Genomic DNA, 17759 nt, shown 5'->3' on the forward strand with positions numbered 1-17759 from the left:
GTTGGAAAACCCGGAGAAAGGACGCGTTGGGCAATCGGAGCCGGTGATAGGCTCTAATAATCAAGCCGAGGGATTTTCCTTAATTTTTGGGTAGAAAAAAAAAAGTAAGGAGCTTCACACCTCTTAGTCTCTGTGTCACATAACCACGAATAACTAATCACCGGGGAGAGGTTGTGTATTCGTATATAATGTATAATTTTTAATCATAAAGTTGAACAGCCGAGTATGTATCCGAGAATCAGACCATGAGTCGAGTACACAACGATGGAAGTCTTGGCGGAATTCTACAAACTGTTTTGGGACTTGGCCAAATCAGGGTCGTTCAACGTAGTAGCGTAGATGGCAGCAGACCAAAAAGATCGGAGAGAGCTTGTCTCCGATCTGTGGATTCCGGAAAACCGCTTTCCGCACTTGTAACATCTATATGAATACAAAAAAAGTCAAAAGGAAAAGGGGGAATGTATATATGGTTAGAGCTTTTTGTTTTACTTTATCGAAGACTCTAGAAGCCCCCATAGATGAAACCGGGTGCAATGAACTTCATTTTAATCCCTTCCGAAGACTCGAAAACTGATCATCAGGCCATCTACTCCGTAAATTATAATATTTTGTCCACAAAGGCTATTTACTGGGGACAACGGTTCCATTAAAATCAAGCCATCCCTTCTGCAGGATCGCGGTCATACTCGCAGAGACAATTTGCCTAACTGGGCAGCTGGTCTGGCGAATGATTGAAAGGATCTCGATCTACGTGAAGTAGATTGTCAGCCAGCCCCAGTTGTAAAAACAGGCGATGGTGCGACAATGCCCCAGTTGTAGGGTGTGGAGACAAGAGGTCAGTCCACAGAGCAAGTCTAATCGTGTACTATACACTGTGTACTTGGCGTCGGTAGTCGGGATTAAAGAAGCAAAAGGAAATAGAAAAAGAAATATAAATTGTCTAAGACAACCCCAACTGTCCAATAATAATGGGCAGCACGGTACTATCGAGTTGTGGAGACTGGAAAAGTAGATATAGTAGTTTGCCGTAGTATCCGGGTATAGCCTCAACGGTGCCTAGTCGGGTTTTTAAATTGGGAACTGTGCCTTGACCCTTGATGTATCAGCGCCTCGTGATAGTTCGGCTTGGGCCGAGCTCGGACCCGAGTCACATGAGATCTCTTTGAAGCTATCCCCCTTTAGATCTAGCGTTTCCGATCGATGTCCGAATGACTAAGGGTAAGAGCTCCAGGGCTCCCCAGGCCCTAGCAACAGCGCTAAACCTACAAAGGCAATTCTAATCCCGTGATCTTGAAAGAGAAAACTGAGACATTTCCCCCTCGCATCAACGATTCACATAGGGGTGATCTGACCGTCGACATTCGTTATTAAGGGCTATCAGCCGATTGAAATACTGCAGCCGGGGTGCAGAAAGAGCCTACATTGGGGACCGAGATACATACCGTCATATTTCCTCCACCGTCCCACCCCCGTCGTGGTGGAGACCAGCCGTCCACTCTCGACATTCCACCGCAACTGGAACTCTAACTATTTGCTGTCGCACTGCTCAACATCCGACTAGACATCATGGGGTTCGGTCAGTTCGACACGATATGTGAGAGGGCACCCGTGCCTTTGTGCTCCTTGGTGGGCCCGGCGTCAACAATCTCCGGGTCAACAGGCATCATATCCAACTGCTATGCGCGAAATATTGAGCTTGCGAATACCATAATCTTCCAGGGTGCTGCAGCCTTCATACATATCATCTCGCTTAGCATGACGGTGATCATGATCCTGCATGTTCGGTCCAAGTTTACTGCCGTCGGTTCGTCTCTGACTCCCTCTCCGCTCCACACTCGGCGCAAACCGACTAACCTTTTTCACTATCGATAGGCCGCAAAGAGATCGTCACCTTCTTCTATATCTATCTAGCTCTGACACTTTTCTCTCTTCTCATTGATGCAGGTGTCGTTCCTCCAGGGAGCGACCCATTCCCGTACTTCGTGGCTGTTCAGAACGGCTTGACATCCGCGCTATGCACCTGTCTTCTCGTCAACGGGTTCGTCGGCTTCCAGCTGTACGAAGACGGCACAGCCCTCTCCGTGTGGTTGGTCCGAATCCCCTCCGCAGCGATGTTCGCCCTCTCGTTTGTGATATCGCTGGCGACTTTCAAGTCGTGGGGTTCAATGGGTCCCCAGAATACCACAGGGTTGTTCGTAGTGCTATACCTGCTGAACGCCATCTCCATCGCTGTGTACCTAGCCATGCAATTGCTCCTAGTTGCAAACACACTGGATGACCGCTGGCCGCTGGGCCATATCTCCTTTGGTGTGCTGGTCTTCATCATTGGCCAGGTTCTCTTGTACCAGTTCAGCGACGTTGTCTGTAACAACGTGCAGCATTACTTGGATGGACTTTTCTTCGCTACATTCTGCAATCTCCTTGCTGTCATGATGGTCTACAAGGTAAGTTCATATTCCACGCTTGTGGCCTTGGCTTTGCTAAGTTTCTTTAGTTTTGGGATTCGATTACCAAGGAGGATCTGGAATTTTCCGTCGGTGTCAAGCCAAATACCTGGGAGGTTAAGGAACATCTGTCTGAGGAAGACCGCCGAGCTACAGTCTACCCCGACAATAACTCTGAGTATGCGGGCAGCATGTACCACCATCGCTCTTCGGCGTACGGTCATCATAATTATTAACCCTTATTTTTTCCCTTCCAGTTTCTTTCATTTCTCTTGTCATTTCTTTTTTCATTTCAATTTTTTTCCATTCTAGCGCTGTATATGTGACTATTGACTTCATGATATTTCATTTATCTCTTTCTTTGTGGATTTTCAAATGCTTCCACTATATTGGCGCCCTAAAGCATTCTTTCGGGCATGGCTATAAGTTACATCACCTAGGGTTCACATAATAATTACACGGTTTATCATTTATTAATAGGAGTACAATAACTGGAAGATATTTTCACTTTTTACTTTTCTTATTTAAGTTTTGGCACGGAGTGAACTGTACCCACTACTAAGTGGTTTACTACTAGTGGATACGACATACGAGAATCGACGAGGTTCAATTTTGAACTCAATTTACGTCGCTGATGTCTCAATCGCGCATATCGCGATCTAAGGTGGAATTCCAGGATATAAAATATTATCTCTGTTGTATGTCTCAGAATTCCCCTGCTCCGTTTCGACCCAGCGCAAAGTTCGTTTGGGAAGAAAGTTGGCGTCCATTATCCATCTGTGAACTATTTACTCAGGCGCTAGCTCAGAGACAAACTACGCAGCAAGGAGTTGCAAGCACAATGTGAAAGAAATGCAAGAAACTTGGAAGTGTTAGCATCCTTCCGTGACATTTTGCGGCGATACAAAACGGCCCGGGCAGACCCCATCTCGGGGCCGCGTCACACCAGTTCAAGGGTGTGGTCCCTAGGCAGGACGATCGTCGGGAGAGTGAGACAAGTGGTATGTTGTACGTAGGATCAGCACTGCCGCGCTGTCCATCGAAGAAAAGGCCCACTGAGACAAACACGGGCATGACTGCTTAGAATGGCAAAGCGGAACGAATACGGCGGCGACGCCTTGTTCTGGACATTGCGGGATGATCAAGGCCCGTTGCCGTTTTTATTGCCTCCGGAGAATGAACCTCGATATCATGGTAATCGTGGGTCATGGTAATCGTGGGTTTGTGCATACTATTCGCTGTGTGCTAAGGTGCAATGCACGCGGACCGAAGTCTAAGTAAGTGGTCTGCCGATCAGGGGAGGGGCCCCGTGGGTAGAGTTCTTGTAGAACGTTCTAAAGCGATAATAAAAAATTAAGGGGGAATTGTGGAGCGGTATGTTGAAGGATCGGGGTTTGCGATCTCAGTCAACGACGACAACATCATCACCATCCATGAAGTCCCCTTCTGTTTCGGGGTTTGTGTCCCGTGTTGCATGTGGGTGCTTATCGTCTTCCTTGGCTGGTTCGGTGGACGAATCATACCAGCCTTTGTCTATCGACTTAACCAAGACCGCGCACGCTTCACTGAGCATCTCGAAAAATGCAGGATTCTGTTTGGACAGAAACATGGTGACATGTGCGGTGGTTTCGTCAGTAGCCTGGTCGTTAACCGCCCTGGTCCACAAAAGTCCTGGACTTCGAGATTCCTCGCCACGTTCTACCTCCTCTGGCAATGAACAGAAAGTCCTGTTCCTCGACCTGATGATTTTTTGACTGAAGGTTGTCTTGTTTGCTGATGTGTTTTCCACCAGGCTCGTCGCACTTTTTCCGAGGCATGTGTAGAAGTTCACGCACCCGATTCCACGTTCCTGCTTGACATTCGACAATTGCGCGACACGTTGGTGCAATTCTGATGTGCGTGCGAGACAACCGACAAACTCAAGGTGCGATGATACCCATCCAAATCCGTCGGTGAGCTTCTGGCGCTGCGTATACATGGCTGCACCGCCAGCGGCAACAGCACCAGCCGCGCCGGCGAACATCGCATACTTACCCCATCGTTGCCAAGAAGGCGTCGCGGCGGCGTCAGGTGTGGAAGGCAACTCTTTGGGGCGCTCTTGCGGAGGTGCATTGGTGCTCCTCTGGTTTGATGCATTGCCCTTCCCACCGTAACCGAATAATCCGGCAACCTCGGAGAAGGTGTTGTAGGCAGTTGCAGCATTGCGGTAGTGTCCTTCTGCGCCGTATGACACGACTCCTGGCGCTATTCCCAAGAATGGGGTATCAAATGCAAACACTCCTTGTATATGAGGGAACATGAAAGTACCCGGTTCCACGATAGATTCGGTGCCATCTGGGGACCCGGGCTGTGTATTTGAAGTCGGATTTTGAGGGATTGGTTGTTCCGCTGCCAACAAAAGAAGAGCCTCGGCCCCTACTATTCCTCCCATTGAGTGACCGATCAGAATGACATGGACTGAGGGATCGACGGTGGGCGATGCAGTATGGTTTGCGACCTCGAGATCAATCACAGTATCTTGTAACCTGCACGGAAGAAGTACGATCAGTCAGCAAAGCTTGTATTCACAATGAGGGACTGGACCAGATTTTACCAATCTCGCAATCTCGCCACGCATTCTTTCAAGTCACCCTTAGTCTCATACTTGGGGTAGACAGCTGTGGCGACCTCGACCGCAGGAAGGGCTTTGCTTGCGAGGACGCGAAAATGCTCAGGGAACGTGCCAAAAGTGTCATCGCCACCCTAAAATCGGAGTTAGACAACGTAGGATATAGGCCGAAAACGAATCTCCTTGAGCTGAAATCTGTAATTCTTTGCGGAACCAGTCTTCAGTAGCAGGTACTTTACGTACCTTGAAGCCATGAATAAAGACGAGTAGCAAGGTCTTCCTCATTTTGAAATTCTTAGACAGCCATGTTCATAAAACAAACATGGGGAGTGGATAAGAGGAAGCCGACTCAGTCTGTTGATTTGAATTACGTCATGTTCGAGTGCAGCCACGTGACTGGATGATCTATACAAAATAGTTCAAATCATTCAAAGGTTCCCGAAGTCCAATCCTGTGAATATTTGTGAATTTTACTCCGGTTGGGGATTATGACCATCACTAAATCTATTCACTTGACTTTTGGATGCTGCAAATTATATATCCCGAAAGACCACACGGTCCCAAACGCTTACATCCCATCTCATAAACTCCAATTTGACCCGGATATCCTGCATATTTGTCTCATTCCCAACGCCGTATTAAGACAACGCTTTCAAATTCGTGGCTGAACATCAGAGTTGGCCCCAAGAATGATCAGCTCGATGTCGAATTTAGTGTGACACGGCACACTCGGTGACATGACCCGACCGTAGGGTTTCCATGTCACTGTTGGTGTTTCCAATAGCATTGCCCATTGCCAAAGGGGTGCAAGGCTCCTTTGTATTCGATGGCGGGATAGTTGTCCCAGGAGCGGTGCTAACAAGTCCCTTGGATACGGCAAAGCAGGAAGAACGGTCATGGTTGAGGTTCTCGCCATAGAATTCATCAAGAATTGGGTGAAGCATAACAGTCTGCTTGTGAATGGTGACAACTGAGTTGGTTGGGACTGAAACCCAATTGTCTGTGTATCAAATTAGCATATGTTGATAGGTATGGAAAGAGGGAAAGGCTTCTCACGTCGTTCAAAGGTGATGGGCTCACTAGCCACAAGGACAATATCAGCACCTTTATCATGTCGCTCCATCTTGAAGTGTCCTTTCGTTTCACCTTCCTTCCACTTGGTACCAGAAGAGAAATACAAACTGGCCGGCTCATCTGTTTTGCTGCTGATGTACCGAGTGCAAACAACAGTATGGCCGTCTGTCACAGCGAAATTCAACAAACTCCGAGTCTCAACTCCGGTGACATTATATTTCTCTGGAATTTCCTGGACCATTTCATTGATTCTGGCGATGGTTTTCATCAAAACACGACGTAGAAGAGCTTGTCCGAATCCCTCAGGGCCGGGGTCAGAGCTTGGATCTACTCCTTCTTTTTCTAGCAGGTCAAGGAATAGGGCAAAAGCCCACTCACTGTCGGTGCCACCTTTCACACCTAGGTACCACTTGTCGGCGAGTGAGCTTCCCAGCGTACGCTTGATGTAGCTCCACCCGCCGATGCCGCCATTGTGCATCCACATCAGGGATTGGTGCTGGAACGGGTGACAATTGTTCTCAGCAAGAGCACCCTCAGTTGTTGCGCGCACATGCGCAAAAATCAGATCTGAGCATGTCTTTGCGGCGAGTCGCTCTAGATTTTCACAGTTCCAGGCTGGGAGTGTTGAAGTAAAGATGCAAGGTTCTGGTCCAAGCTTGGGATCTGTGTAAAAGCCTACACCAAACCCGTCACCGTTGACAGGACGGCGATTGTCCTTGATATTGCATGTCAGTGGGTTGCAATATTTTGACAACATGGATCTGACCTACCAGTCTCAGACGTGAATCATATGATTGAGTAAGGATTGAATGACTTGGCTCGGTTATCAGCTTACTGAGACGGATCTCATTCCGCCCTTTGTATATCTGATCGAGATATTAGCTTTAAGTTCAATGCTTGGAAGGATGGTCCTTACCAGGAAGCGACACATGTTTGGTCTGGATCAAATCCAATTGCAATGACACTGTATGAGATACCACTTTCAAATTCGCTAAAAGCTTTAAGGTGTATACCAAACTTGTCGTTCGAACAAAGCCGTACTCGTGATCAAAGGATGTATCAATAGACTCGATTTCGTGGGGGTCGGGATGAAGAGTCACCGACTATTGGGAACCGGTGAGATGCCCAAACGTCAACCAAGATCTTACAGCCCAATGTTGATATATCAAGGTATAATTTTGCCGCGGATTACAAGGAGGAAAGAATGTTTTTATCAAAATCAACACAAAAGAATAAAGTCACTTCCCTTGCACAGCACGTCATGTTTCACGTGACTAGAATATTACGGGAGGCTACGCGGCTACTTGTGCAAGTCACGGGAACTGTTACATAAGTTATGCCTGATGTCAGTGATCCGGTATTCTACAAGGCCGTCACTTTTATTTCTATCTTCTATTGAATGCTACCACAACAATAATGAGTGGGAGGATCCTCTCCCATCGACTAGGACCGCTATTGCGGAACGGTCACCTAACTCGCCATATCCATAATGCAGGTTCAAGGACCGGCGGCCTGCTACGGGCAGATGGTGGCGCTACTCTCAGAGGACGCGCATGGCCAGTGGGCGCAAATGCCATCCACAATGTCCCTGCAGTTCGATCAATCTCATTTGCTCGAATGCTTCCGAAGCTAGCATTAAAGCTTGTCAAGGTTCCGGCCATGTTCGGCGGTGCGACAATCGCCGGTCTGGCTTATTTCCAATACCAAGCAACTCGTACGTCTCTCGTCCATGGAGCTCGCTACAAACAGAATCTCAAGCTAATTTAATCTCACAGAGGCCGGTAACTATGCGATGGATGTCTTCAAGCAAGCCTCGGAGACTGCGGGGAACACAGCTTCGAGCTTGTTCCAAGGACTGCAGGACATGGCGGATCAGACACAACGCGGGTGGAGCAAGACGACTGAAGATATTGACATGCCTGACTGGCTACAGAAGATCCTACGTCTCGATGAGGAGTCTGAGTCTCGAAAAGGCGATTCATCTGGTGGTGGAGGCAAAGAGCCGAAACAAAGTCGGGCTGGTACTGCTGCCGCTGCTGCCGCTACTACCACAGCGTTTGGATACGATCAATCGGGGGAGGAAGATCTACGACCGGGGAGAGATGCTGCGGAGGATGATCAAATGATGCTGCTCACACGCAAGATGATCGAAATTCGAAATATTCTCCAGACCATAGGCCAGTCTGGCACGCTCACTCTTCCGTCGATCGTCGTGATTGGATCCCAATCGTCGGGCAAAAGCTCTGTTCTTGAGGCTATCGTCGGCCATGAGTTTTTGCCCAAGGGCTCGAACATGGTGACTCGGCGGCCAATCGAGCTCACGCTGGTCAACACCCCCAACGCTCAGGCAGAATACGGTGAATTCCCGACCCTTGGTCTCGGAAAGATCACGGATTTCTCTCAAGTTCAGCGCACACTCACAGATCTGAACCTTGCTGTTCCTGAAAAGGATTGCGTCACAGACGATCCCATTCAGCTTACGATATATTCTCCCAACGTTCCGGATCTTTCTTTGATCGACCTGCCAGGGTATATCCAGGTTGCGGGCCGCGATCAGCCCCCAGAGCTCAAGCAAAAGATTGCTGATCTTTGCGATAAATACATTCAGCCGCCAAATGTCATTTTGGCGATCTCGGCCGCCGACGTTGACTTGGCAAACTCGACAGCACTTCGAGCTAGTCGTCGAGTAGACCCTCGGGGTGAGCGGACTATCGGCGTGATTACGAAGATGGACCTTGTCAGCCCCGAACGGGGCCACGCTGTTCTTTCCGATAAAAAATACCCCCTTCGGCTAGGTTACGTGGGTGTTGTTACCCGGATTCCTCAGACAACAGCTCTATTTTCTAGAGGCTCTGGAAACATTACCAGCGCCATTCTCAAGAATGAGCATGCCTACTTCTCTGCGCATCAAAATGAATTCGGCCCCCACTCTGACGTCTCAGTTGGTGTTTCGACACTGCGCAAAACGCTGATGCAGGTTCTTGAGCAGACCATGTCATCTAGCCTGTCTGGAACCAGAGACGCCATCAGCCAAGAGCTTGAAGAGGCAACCTATGAGTTCAAAGTTCAATATAACGACCGGCCTTTGAGCGCGGAGTCTCACTTGGCTGAGAGCCTCGATGCTTTCAAGCACTCCTTCAAGGAGTTCGCGGAGAGCTTCGGGCGCCCGCAGGTTCGGGAGATGCTCAAGGCAGAATTGGACCAGCGGGTCATGGACATTCTGGCGCAGCGCTACTGGAACAAGCCAGTCGATGACTTGGATCCTCCCCTGCTGGAATTAGATCCCCTGAAGGATCTTCCCAAAGCCGATGCTGAGTCGCTATATTGGCACCGGAAGCTTGATGCTTCTACCTCATCATTAACAAAGCTCGGAATCGGTCGCTTGGCAACGACAGTTGTCGCCAACGCTCTCAACAACCATGTGGACTCGCTTCTAGCCTCGTCTACATTCGCCTCCCACCCTGGTGCCCGCAAACAGATCACCGACGCATGCACCAGTATCCTGAATGACAAATTCTTCAGCACCAGCGATCAAGTTGAAAATTGCATCAAGCCATATAAGTTTGAGATCGAGATCGAAGATCCTGAATGGGCCAAAGGCAGAGACAACGTGGGCAAAGTTCTAAAGGAAGAGCTCAAGTCGTGCGAGTCGGCCATGAAACATGTGGAGGACACTGTTGGAAAGAGAAAACTCAAAGATGTTATCGCGTTTATCGACAGAGTGCGAAAGGGCGAAGTAGTACTAGAGGGCAACGGTGAGGGTGGTGCGGGTGGCTTCAGTGCCTCCTTGTTGGAGAGAGGTTGGTATTTCCCTCTTTCTTCTATTTACAGACACTGACATACATTATCTAGGACGGGAAGGTCTATTCCTTCGGGACCGAGCGGATCTTATCAAGATGAGAATTCTCGCCGTCCGGTCAAAGCAATGCGCATCGCAAAAGAACAAGTACTACTGCCCAGAGGTCTTCCTGGATGTTGTGGCAGATAAGCTCACCTCCACGGCCGTGCTATTCCTCAACGTCGAGCTCTTATCTGAGTTCTACTATAATTTCCCCCGTGAGCTTGATTCAAGACTTGGACGGCACCTTTCAGACGAGGAGGTCGAACGGTTTGCCCGCGAGGATCCCCGCATCCGCCGTCACTTGGACATCATCCGCAAGAAGGAGCTGCTGGAGCTGGCTCTGCAGAAAATCGAAGGCATCCGACAGCTTGACGGCCGCTCCCGGAAGTCAGAGCGTGCGCCTCCTGGAAAGGAAACGCGGAGCCGTTGGAACCTTTTCTAGAAGATATGATGTTTGGGGTTTCAAGAATCTTAGCCCTATGCGGAATAATCTGAATTTTCGATACCTCTACTAGTTCTCATCACTCTCTTTATCCTGTTTAGCCATCCTCCCCCCTTACCCACCCTTTTGGGATACTAGTACGTATCTCTAGATGTTTTGAAGTCAATGTACATAGCTCTAGGCCATTCATCCCACAATCGATAATCTATTCCTTGAATCCATTCTCCATTCTTGATCTGTAAAAATCTTAGCTACTACGGAGTTTAGCCGGTACACGGCCCACGTATGAACACATAGCAGGTAACCTGTCATCGCAAATGAGGCATCCTATCAAAGGGCCAAATTACACGAACCCCATCCACTCCGAGGACAGTGCTCCCTCTCCCCAGTCGTTGATTATTTGCTTCATCTCCTCGAGATCATGAAGGATGCGCGCCAGGCTGTTACTCTCGCGAGCCCAAAGATAGTACCTGCCGTTTGATTCAAAGATAGTGTCGCAACAATCTTGAGACACGAGTACCGGCCATGCGCTCTTGGGCACCGTATTCTCCCTTCCATTCATCGTAGTCAAGCATCATTGGATCACTCGAGAATCCAAGAGGGTCAGTCGGGGCCCACTGTTGACATCAGCTTTGGCTTTGATAGAAGGGGAATGGTTGTACTTACCCGTGTCGGTTTCGTGCCGTCCATAGGCAAGCTTTTATGGTGTGAGCAATCGTCGATAAAGATAGCTCACCCTATGTAAGAAAGAGTGAATGCCTGAAACAAAGAAAGCATATTTATAAAACGACATGGGATAGTTTGATTGTGCTTTATTTATCCTTCTTTCATAGTACCTGCTATTACTCGACTATTTATAATTACGGCAGTCAGATAGATCTATATTTGTTCGTCTTGGATCTTAATGTTTCAAGGCATTCAATAACTTTGGCCTTTGATAATCCACGCTATTTTGAAATCGACATGTCTTTCATGACGACTAATAGGTTCTTGACAAAGGAACGAATCGCCAATATGCAATTATTTATACGGTGACATACCCACCAAACTACATAGAAGAATATAACAATCGCAATATCAACAATGTCAACAACCCCGATAACCCCTTCCACCGAGGCACAATTGCCGGCTTTCAATGACCAACTGAACTTGAAAGTTGCGCACGATTGGGAACTAGCACAAGTGAGTTGCTGCAACTGTAGATTTCTTCAATTTTCCCAGGGGATAACCAAGCTAACTACGTGCAGATTCAAGATTTCATGATCGACGTTATACATAACCCTTCTACCTATGGGGTGAGACCGAACCTCGTATCAGAATTGGGAAGACTACACACCGATATTCTCGGCCTCAGGTGAGTTTAATGTTCGCCAAACCCTATGTTCTATCAACTAATTGGATTCTTGCAGCGAAAATGGGAGCAAATATCTGTCTGATACCATCTACCCCCAATCGATTTCAAGGAGACTTAACCCAGCGCATAACAGGAAAAGACCATACTACATTCTGGAACCCATGATATATGGAGGTATTCCATATTGGTGCTCCTATGACCTTCTAGGTAGGTTCCTTTCCATTATTAGCCCAGCACCCCAAGGTGCCACACAGAAAAACTTCTATTTACCTCTGACGCTACTGTACGCCAATTGGTGTACCAAGATAGGTCCGATTGCCCCGTGGGCGTATTCCTGCGTCTGGGCAGAGGAAGAGGGTAAATCGAGTCGCTTTCAACTGGGAGGATCGCTCGCGGGATATCACAATATGAAAAAGGATGGCTACCACTGGGTGAAACGTCTGCACCAAGCCCGTTTCGATATTCTTCGCGATGAAAGAATTGACGCAGCGGAAATAACAGTAAAGACTGTGGAGAAACACGAGCTAGAAAGCAAAGTTGTTCCTTATGGAAACTGCGGAGAAACCTATCCTCTCACGATCATGCTACGGTGAGTCTATTCTTTGAGATCCTATATGTTCCATACTAACGAATTAGGAACCGTGACCCTAGCCAAGAGGTATATGGTCTTGCAGTGAAGCGTACTAAGCTCCGTAAGGAACCATTCGGAGACCGATTCAGCGATCCAGAGGGATCGATGGTATTGGCGAGACCTTGCGAAAAATGTCAAAATGTGATAGCCATCTGGGGTGGAAAGGTAGAGAACTTCATCACAGATGATATGCCAGAGAGATTTGGTGCGGCGAATCAGCAACAGGATGCACAGGATGCACCGGCTGCAGAACAAGGTCATGAACCAGCATCTGAATTGAAGCTCACTTTACCGTCCCGTCCTGAACAGCCTGCTCCGGCGGATCGCATCGATGAATTTTTTGCGAAAACGGTCATAGACGAGCCGCCTATTTCTGAAAAATCACCGTCCCCTTCTAAACGGCCTGCTCCAGCGGATGACACCGCTGAACCTGCGGCGAAAAGGGCCAAAGGTCTGAGGCCTGTGGTTCGTTTGCCTTCAATGGCACCACCGAATCTCGAGAAAAAAGACAAAAAGTAGTGAAGATAAGGGGGCTTGTAGAGTTCAAAAAGCACTGTTTTTAGAGATTTTATAGATATATAGATGTATAGATGTATAACCTTGTGTAGCTTATGAAAAACAAATGTGATTATTCGGAGGAATGATCTTCTTAGTCTTATTAGTAGCCTCCAATTATCGAGCTCTTACACCATTATCTCTTTTGCCTTTAGCATCCACATTTTAAAGGGACAGAGGCCCTAGAGATATACAGACAGCTCTATGTAGTTAGGCCGGTTCCTCTACGTGAGATTACCCCACTAATTCGAGATCCCTCATTGCTTATTGCTTATTATCTTTCCTCTTACAAGCGCTTGGTATCCGAAAAATGGGGTTAAACAACTTTCCCGAAGAAGTCATAGAGATAATTCTCATATTGGTAAATGACGAGCAGACACTCTTACTCGCCCAACGAGTCTGTCGACGCTGGGCCCGTTGCATCCAAGACTCCCAAGCACTCCAGCAAGCCCTATTCTACCAGCCTATAAAATCCACTCTCCCAAGGACAACCACCCCACGACGAAATCCCTTACTAGCAGCGAAGTTTCCATACTGGTTCCCCAATGATAATCAGATACCTCGGGATATTTTATTTGGGGCTGGGGACATGCAAGAGTTTCTAGACAAACATGCCGCATGGCTCCATCCAAGCGCAAGTTGGCGCCGAATGCTGGTCCAACAGCCCCCGGCAATGTCGATGGGCTGGGTAGACCGCCAAGAGAGCTCTATCCACAATATAACTCTGCGCCGGTGGGAACTTTCACTGGAAGAGTATGGCGGGCTTCGTATGAACATGATTTACGACCTGGTTGTCAAATCCTCGGACCAGGCGGCAAAGTTCTTTTACTGGAGGATGTATTGGAGCCACCCTGGCCTCAAAAAGTCTCACATCAGGTGCAATCCAGATATGCAGAGCGACAGGCCAGACGAATACCTTGAAGCGATGATGTCGGCCAATGCACAGACGGATATCGTACTTGAAACGTGGAACACTAATGATCTTCGACCTCATCTTTGGTCAACATTTGCTAAGGATACGTGGACGTGGGACTTGATACGAGGACTTCAATCGCCGATGGAAGATGTGAATCTTGATGTGGTCTATGCGCTGAGAAAACATAAGGAGCTGCGGAGATGGCAAATAAATGTGCAGAGCTGGGATCTGGTCGAAATGTACCGGGATGGATATGGATACCCTCTTCTGGATGACATTGATCCAGATCTGTGATGTCGAGCCGCAGAATAGAGAAAGGAATGTCGTCCAGCGAGCAAGAGATGGAACCCACGCAGGTAGTGTGTTATCCACACTCTTCAGGGAAGATAAAATAATCCACAGATGGGAATAGCAAGTTCAATACAACAAAGTCTATATATTCCGATAGCGTACAGTACAGTCTAAAAAGAAACCAAAAGCGAAACAAAGAAGACGCGAATTAATGCTTTTGTCTCTGGGCGGAACCAATCGCACCAACAGTGAGTCATCAGAAAAAGATGGGAAATGAATATGTCTATCAGGGTCACAGGTGCAAAGAGAAATAACGACAATGATAGTGGGGGTTGGCATAAGGGGGGCGTAGCGGAACACATTATAGTGTCAAGGGAGGCATTGAATAACCAAAAGGGAAATGTAGTGTAGATGGCAATATTACAGAAGATCATCGAACCCGGGTGGAGATGTTTACTCCCGTGAGACATCACGACCGAAGAGACGAGCCTTGACCCAGTCAACGCAGACAAGGACACGGTTGCGAGCTGAATTATATGTTAGTGATGAATCTCAATCGGTGTTGGATAGAACTTGGAACTTACTGCTGAAGCACATGCTCAGGTAGGCACTGCGCCAGAACAGGTAGGTCAAAGTACCACCGCTGGCGATGTTGCCGCTCAGCCAGCTGATATCGGCCACGGCGCGCTCCTTACCGATGTAGGCCAAGGAGCCCTGGTGCGAGTACTGGAAGGGACCGATCTGCTTGTTGCGGCGGAGCTGCTTCTGGCGTTCACGGATCTCGTCGAAAATCTGGTTGCGCTCCTCGTCGCCCTTGGCTAGGGACTGGCGCTCTGAGAGGGTCTCTAGCTCCTTCTCGAGAGCCTCGGTCTTGGCCATGGTGTTGAAGAGGCGGCCCAAGAAGGCACCCTCCTGGCTAGCAACCTGGGCGGTCGGGGCGTAGTTGGCAATGGCGCAGTCGCCGACGGCCCAGACGTTATCGGTGCCGTTCACGACGAGGTATTCGTTGACAGCGAGACCGCGGCGGGACTCGGCTTGAGCGGGAATCTGGGACATGAGGTCGCGGACGACGCTGCGGATGGCGTTACCGGTGGCCCAGACGAGAAGACCGTAGGGGATAGTCTCGAGCTCCTTGGATCCATCGGGCCTGGTGACCTCGGCCTGGATGTACTTGTCGGTAACCTTCTTGACCATAGTCTTGGTGCGGATGGAGATCTCCTCCTCCTTGAAGGTGGATTCGGTGTATTCAATCAGTTGCTTCGAGAACATGGGCAGAACGTTGGGCAGAGCCTCGACGAGAGTGACGTGGAAGTTGTCCTTGATTTCGGGAATCCACTTCTTCAAATCATCGTTGAAGAAATCCTTTAGTTCACCGGCGAATTCAACACCGGTGGGGCCACCGCCCACCACAACCATGTGCAGCAGACGCTTGACCTCGTCCTCAGTCTGATCCTTGAAACAGGCAGTCTCGATACAGTCCATAATACGTTTACGAATGTTCTGGGCGTCACCGACTTCCTTCAGGAAGCAGGAGTTCTCACGAACACCGGGAATACCTATACATCATAAAATTAGTCCAAAATGCATCGTTTCAGATGCGAGAGAGAGTCCCACCAAATGTCGCGTTCTCGGCACCAACGCCGATCACAAGCATGTCAAAGGGAACCTCGGTGTGCGAGATATCACCCTTAATTTCCGAATCATCACTGATGTACACGATGCGCTTCTCATAGTCGATCTTGGTAGCCTCGGCTTCGTAGAATTGAACGCTGGCCTTCTTGTGGCGCAGGATATTGCGAATAGGCTCCATGATCGAGCGGTGCTCGATCAAACCGGTGGTACATGAGGGCAGCAAGGGAGTGAAAAGGAAGTAGTTACGGGGAGAGACGACGATAACGTTGTAGTTCTCGGTGTCAATTTTCTTCAGGAGGGAAACGGAGCCCCAGCCAGTTCCTGAACAAATATGGTCGCGTTAGCGACACTTCGGTCATAGGGAGTCAACGATCGCGACCGACACATACCGAGAATGACCAGAGTCTTCTTTGATGGGTCAGGGGGGGACTGGTCGGGGGGTTGACGGAGTTCGAGGATGCTGTATGCGACAGTACCGGTTAGACCGATGGCAGAGAGCCAGGTCAACCGCCAGGCCCAACGCAGAGCTCTGAAACGCTTCTTGGGCTTCGGGGCGGGCGAAGGGGCAGCATCAGCGTAGCTACGACGAGCAATACGCGACACAGACTGGGAAACTTTAGTAGACCGCATCGGCTTTGCGTGAAGAGCCAGCTGCGATGTCGACATCGACCTGCGCGTCATCGACGACAGCTGCATGATGGACGGAGCCATCTTGCGAATTGCTAGCGTGCTGCCAGCCATTGTGAGAAGGCACACCAAAAGTAGCAAATGGAATGCAGATGGGATAAAATATCAAGGGTGGAATAATTTAAGGAAAAAAAAAAGATTTGATAAGCTCCATCATCGCGTTGCTGTTTTGGGCGAATCGGTGTAGCCGGACCCAAAGGGGTAACCGTGTATCTAGTACTTGGCTGATTGCGTGCTATCCATAGTGAACCCAGGTACTGTCTACATTTACGTTCTTTTATTTCTGTCAATTTGATTATTTAATTGCTATTTATTGCTATTTAGGGTATATAAAGCTCTTAATCTCATAATATTTCATAGAGACTTATAATTCTTTACCGGCAAAAGCTATAATAGCCGCTTAAGTGCTTAATCACAAGCCAAAAAAGAAAAAATAGAAAATAAAATTGGAGAACTGAGGGGACAAGAAATCTCCCGGTGAGGAGAAATTACCCGCGGGGAATGCGAACTCGGTCTATCGGTCAGTGTTTCGGGGTAAAACCTGCCAATATTAGAATTAAGTGGACAAGTTTGATCTAGTAGATTGATATCTGACATAAAAACAACTTGTTCCATCACTAATTATCCAATTCCCCCCCCGTTTCCCCCCCTTAGCCCTAGCTTCCCCGACTCTTGACCGATATTACCCGCATATTTATTCCACCCGACCAAGTTTTGCTCTACGGAGTGCTGAATAAAGTAGGGCTCTGGTAAAATCTGGGGAAGTTCGAAGATCCACTTTCATCAATCCGGTTTCTCCCATCTAAGCTTGGAAATCCCGATAGGCCTGACATAGGAAAGGTCGGCCAAAATCGGCCTGTCATCGTCAGAGCTTAATTGAACTCGTGATGTGCTCAATCGGCAGCACTCCCGATCTTTCTCGCGATCTTTCTCGGATCAGTCGGACAATGTGACTGATACTTCGCCGTCTTATTACCGCTAAGAGTCGACATCAGCTCCGGGGGTAGCAAGGTCAGCGTTTCGTGACAAATTAGTACGACGCATCGTAGAAAACATGATGGGGAGTAGCTAGAAGCAGGGCACTTCAGGTATAAGTAGATGGTTTCAATATATGTCCTTCTCATGGTGCAAGCCAATATATCAGATGAGATATTGTCTCAGGAGCTTCCTTTTCATTGGCCAATCCAATGTTTGCAGCAAATAATATGTTTCTTTATGCTTATATTACCGAAAGGTAGATGAGAGTCATCCATTGATTCCGGGGCATAAAGGCTGCCATATGAC

At 48.4% G+C, this 17759-nt stretch overlaps 7 protein-coding genes across 7 annotated transcripts; 4 read left to right on the forward strand and 3 right to left on the reverse strand.

Annotated features, from left to right (window-relative positions):
- Window positions 1-1566: 1566 nt before the first annotated feature.
- Window positions 1567-2680, forward strand: N7517_002232 (chitin synthase export chaperone; the record flags this gene model as incomplete). The annotated part of the gene is made up of 3 exons (XM_056719962.1): window positions 1567-1804; window positions 1873-2444; window positions 2495-2680. 3 exons carry the CDS (start codon window positions 1567-1569, stop codon window positions 2678-2680), a joined length of 996 nt encoding a protein of 331 aa, XP_056584097.1.
- Window positions 2681-3846: 1166 nt separating this feature from the next.
- N7517_002233 (esterase/lipase family protein) lies at window positions 3847-5337 on the reverse strand (the record flags this gene model as incomplete). The annotated part of the gene is made up of 3 exons (XM_056719963.1): window positions 3847-4969; window positions 5038-5186; window positions 5296-5337. 3 exons carry the CDS (start codon window positions 5335-5337, stop codon window positions 3847-3849), a joined length of 1314 nt encoding a protein of 437 aa, XP_056584098.1.
- A 425-nt stretch (window positions 5338-5762) lies between these two features.
- On the reverse strand, window positions 5763-7057 carry N7517_002234 (glutamine amidotransferase subunit DUG3; the record flags this gene model as incomplete). Its single annotated transcript, XM_056719964.1, has 4 exons — window positions 5763-6052; window positions 6109-6841; window positions 6897-6992; window positions 7043-7057. The coding sequence occupies 4 exons, from the start codon at window positions 7055-7057 to the stop codon at window positions 5763-5765; spliced, it is 1134 nt and encodes a 377-aa protein (XP_056584099.1).
- Window positions 7058-7542: 485 nt separating this feature from the next.
- Window positions 7543-10409, forward strand: N7517_002235 (dynamin-related GTPase MGM1; the record flags this gene model as incomplete). Its single annotated transcript, XM_056719965.1, has 3 exons — window positions 7543-7840; window positions 7902-9926; window positions 9979-10409. The coding sequence occupies 3 exons, from the start codon at window positions 7543-7545 to the stop codon at window positions 10407-10409; spliced, it is 2754 nt and encodes a 917-aa protein (XP_056584100.1).
- A 1083-nt stretch (window positions 10410-11492) lies between these two features.
- On the forward strand, window positions 11493-12913 carry N7517_002236 (uncharacterized protein; the record flags this gene model as incomplete). Its single annotated transcript, XM_056719966.1, has 4 exons — window positions 11493-11591; window positions 11657-11763; window positions 11819-12352; window positions 12400-12913. The coding sequence occupies 4 exons, from the start codon at window positions 11493-11495 to the stop codon at window positions 12911-12913; spliced, it is 1254 nt and encodes a 417-aa protein (XP_056584101.1).
- A 346-nt stretch (window positions 12914-13259) lies between these two features.
- On the forward strand, window positions 13260-14159 carry N7517_002237 (uncharacterized protein; the record flags this gene model as incomplete). The annotated part of the gene is made up of 1 exon (XM_056719967.1): window positions 13260-14159. The coding sequence occupies one exon, from the start codon at window positions 13260-13262 to the stop codon at window positions 14157-14159; it is 900 nt and encodes a 299-aa protein (XP_056584102.1).
- A 450-nt stretch (window positions 14160-14609) lies between these two features.
- N7517_002238 (uncharacterized protein) lies at window positions 14610-16529 on the reverse strand (the record flags this gene model as incomplete). The annotated part of the gene is made up of 4 exons (XM_056719968.1): window positions 14610-14683; window positions 14741-15712; window positions 15771-16109; window positions 16178-16529. 4 exons carry the CDS (start codon window positions 16527-16529, stop codon window positions 14610-14612), a joined length of 1737 nt encoding a protein of 578 aa, XP_056584103.1.
- Between the last annotated feature and the right edge of the window lie 1230 nt (window positions 16530-17759).

The sequence above is a fragment of the Penicillium concentricum genome (genome assembly GCF_028827145.1).
Source record: "Penicillium concentricum strain IBT 3081 chromosome Unknown utg000001l_segment0_segment0, whole genome shotgun sequence".
In the NCBI taxonomy this organism is placed as follows: Eukaryota; Fungi; Ascomycota; class Eurotiomycetes; order Eurotiales; family Aspergillaceae; genus Penicillium; species Penicillium concentricum.